This window comes from Aureococcus anophagefferens (genome assembly GCF_000186865.1).
Source record: "Aureococcus anophagefferens unplaced genomic scaffold AURANscaffold_1683, whole genome shotgun sequence".
Lineage (NCBI taxonomy): Eukaryota > Pelagophyceae > Pelagomonadales > Pelagomonadaceae > Aureococcus > Aureococcus anophagefferens.
The window spans coordinates 1-1269 of NW_008706509.1; the positions used below are offsets into that span (position 1 = coordinate 1).

Consider the following 1269-nt stretch of genomic DNA (forward strand, 5'->3'; position numbering starts at 1 on the left):
CTTCTTCGTCGCCGTCGCGGCGCCGTCGCCGAGCGCGATGTCGCCGAGCTCGTCGACGAGCGCGTCCTCGGCCTTCCGCCGCTCGGCCTCTGCGCGTTTCGCGGCCTCGGCGTCCGCGGCGGCCCTGCGGTCCTCGGCCGCGTCGTCGTAGGCCTCGACCTCCTCGTCCGTCGCCGGCCGCGTGCGCGCGAGCAGCGTCTGCCGCTCCCGGCCGGCCTCGTCGGCGACGGTGATGTACATCTCCTCCGGGTCGTCGCGGTGCACCTTGACGACGGTCGCGAGCGACTCGGCGCCGTTCTTGCTCACGAAGCATCTCCGGCCCTTGTACATCGTGTCCGCCATGTCCGCCATCTTGCGCATCTTCTGCCGCCGCTCCTTCTCCTTCTTCTGCTGGCTCTTGGAGAGCGGCGGCGCGGCGGCGGCGAGGGCGGCCATGATTGCTGGTGTGTTGGCTTGCGATGCGCGCGTGCGCGTATGCTTTGCGTTGGTGTGGGTTTGTGCGTGCACGCGCGTCGTGCAGGCTCGCGAGGGCAGGTCGCGCCTCGCTGAGTCGCTGCTCGTCTGGGGCATGTTTGCCGGAAGCTGAAGGGCGCAAGAGGCGACAAGGCTCGCGCGACCCCAGCGGGCTTGATCTGAGATCAGCCCCCCCAGGCTTTGCTCGTTTTGTCAGATCTGGGCTAAAACGCGTCTTTCGCTAGCCGATGCAGCGGTTCCAGGACTTGGCGCGGCGCTCGGTCTGTGGACCTTGCCGCGCCTCGGGCCCGGGTGCGAGTCGCTCGGGAAAGACCATCGGTCGAAGGCGAGCAACTTAGTTCGCGTCGGGGCAGCCCGTGGATGACGAGAACGGCCGTTAATGGTGGGGGGCGACCGACGAGAGGCCCAACTTAGTTCCAGGGCTCGAGCGGGCCGCGGCATCTCGAGTAAACACCGCCTGGAATGTCCCTCCCGAGTGGCCTGTCAAGGTTGCCGCGGCCCGAACGCCGCATGCATTGCGCAGTGAGCGCCGTGTCACCCGCGGCGCCGCGCGCCTCCCGGAGCCGGTGAGGTGATCTCGATCAAATCGGCTCGAGCCGAAGGGCTGCCGCGAGGGCATCTGATCGCCCTCATGACGAACGATTCCCGACGCTCTGTGACTCGAAGGCGACCGAAATTCGGGTCGGGGGAAGCTGCCGCGCCCCATTCCACCCCCTGAGGCTGCCCGTTTGCGCCACCTCGCAATCGTCCGGATGTCGCGTCTTTTCATGTGCCTCACCCACATGTTTGCGGACC

At 67.8% G+C, this 1269-nt stretch overlaps 1 protein-coding gene across 1 annotated transcript; it reads right to left on the minus strand.

The window, feature by feature from the left end:
• Positions 1-57: 57 nt before the first annotated feature.
• AURANDRAFT_69410 (hypothetical protein) lies at positions 58-435 on the minus strand (the record flags this gene model as incomplete). Its single annotated transcript, XM_009045178.1, has 1 exon — positions 58-435. A coding segment is annotated over one exon (378 nt), but the record flags the coding sequence as incomplete, so codon positions are not given.
• Positions 436-1269: the final 834 nt, after the last annotated feature.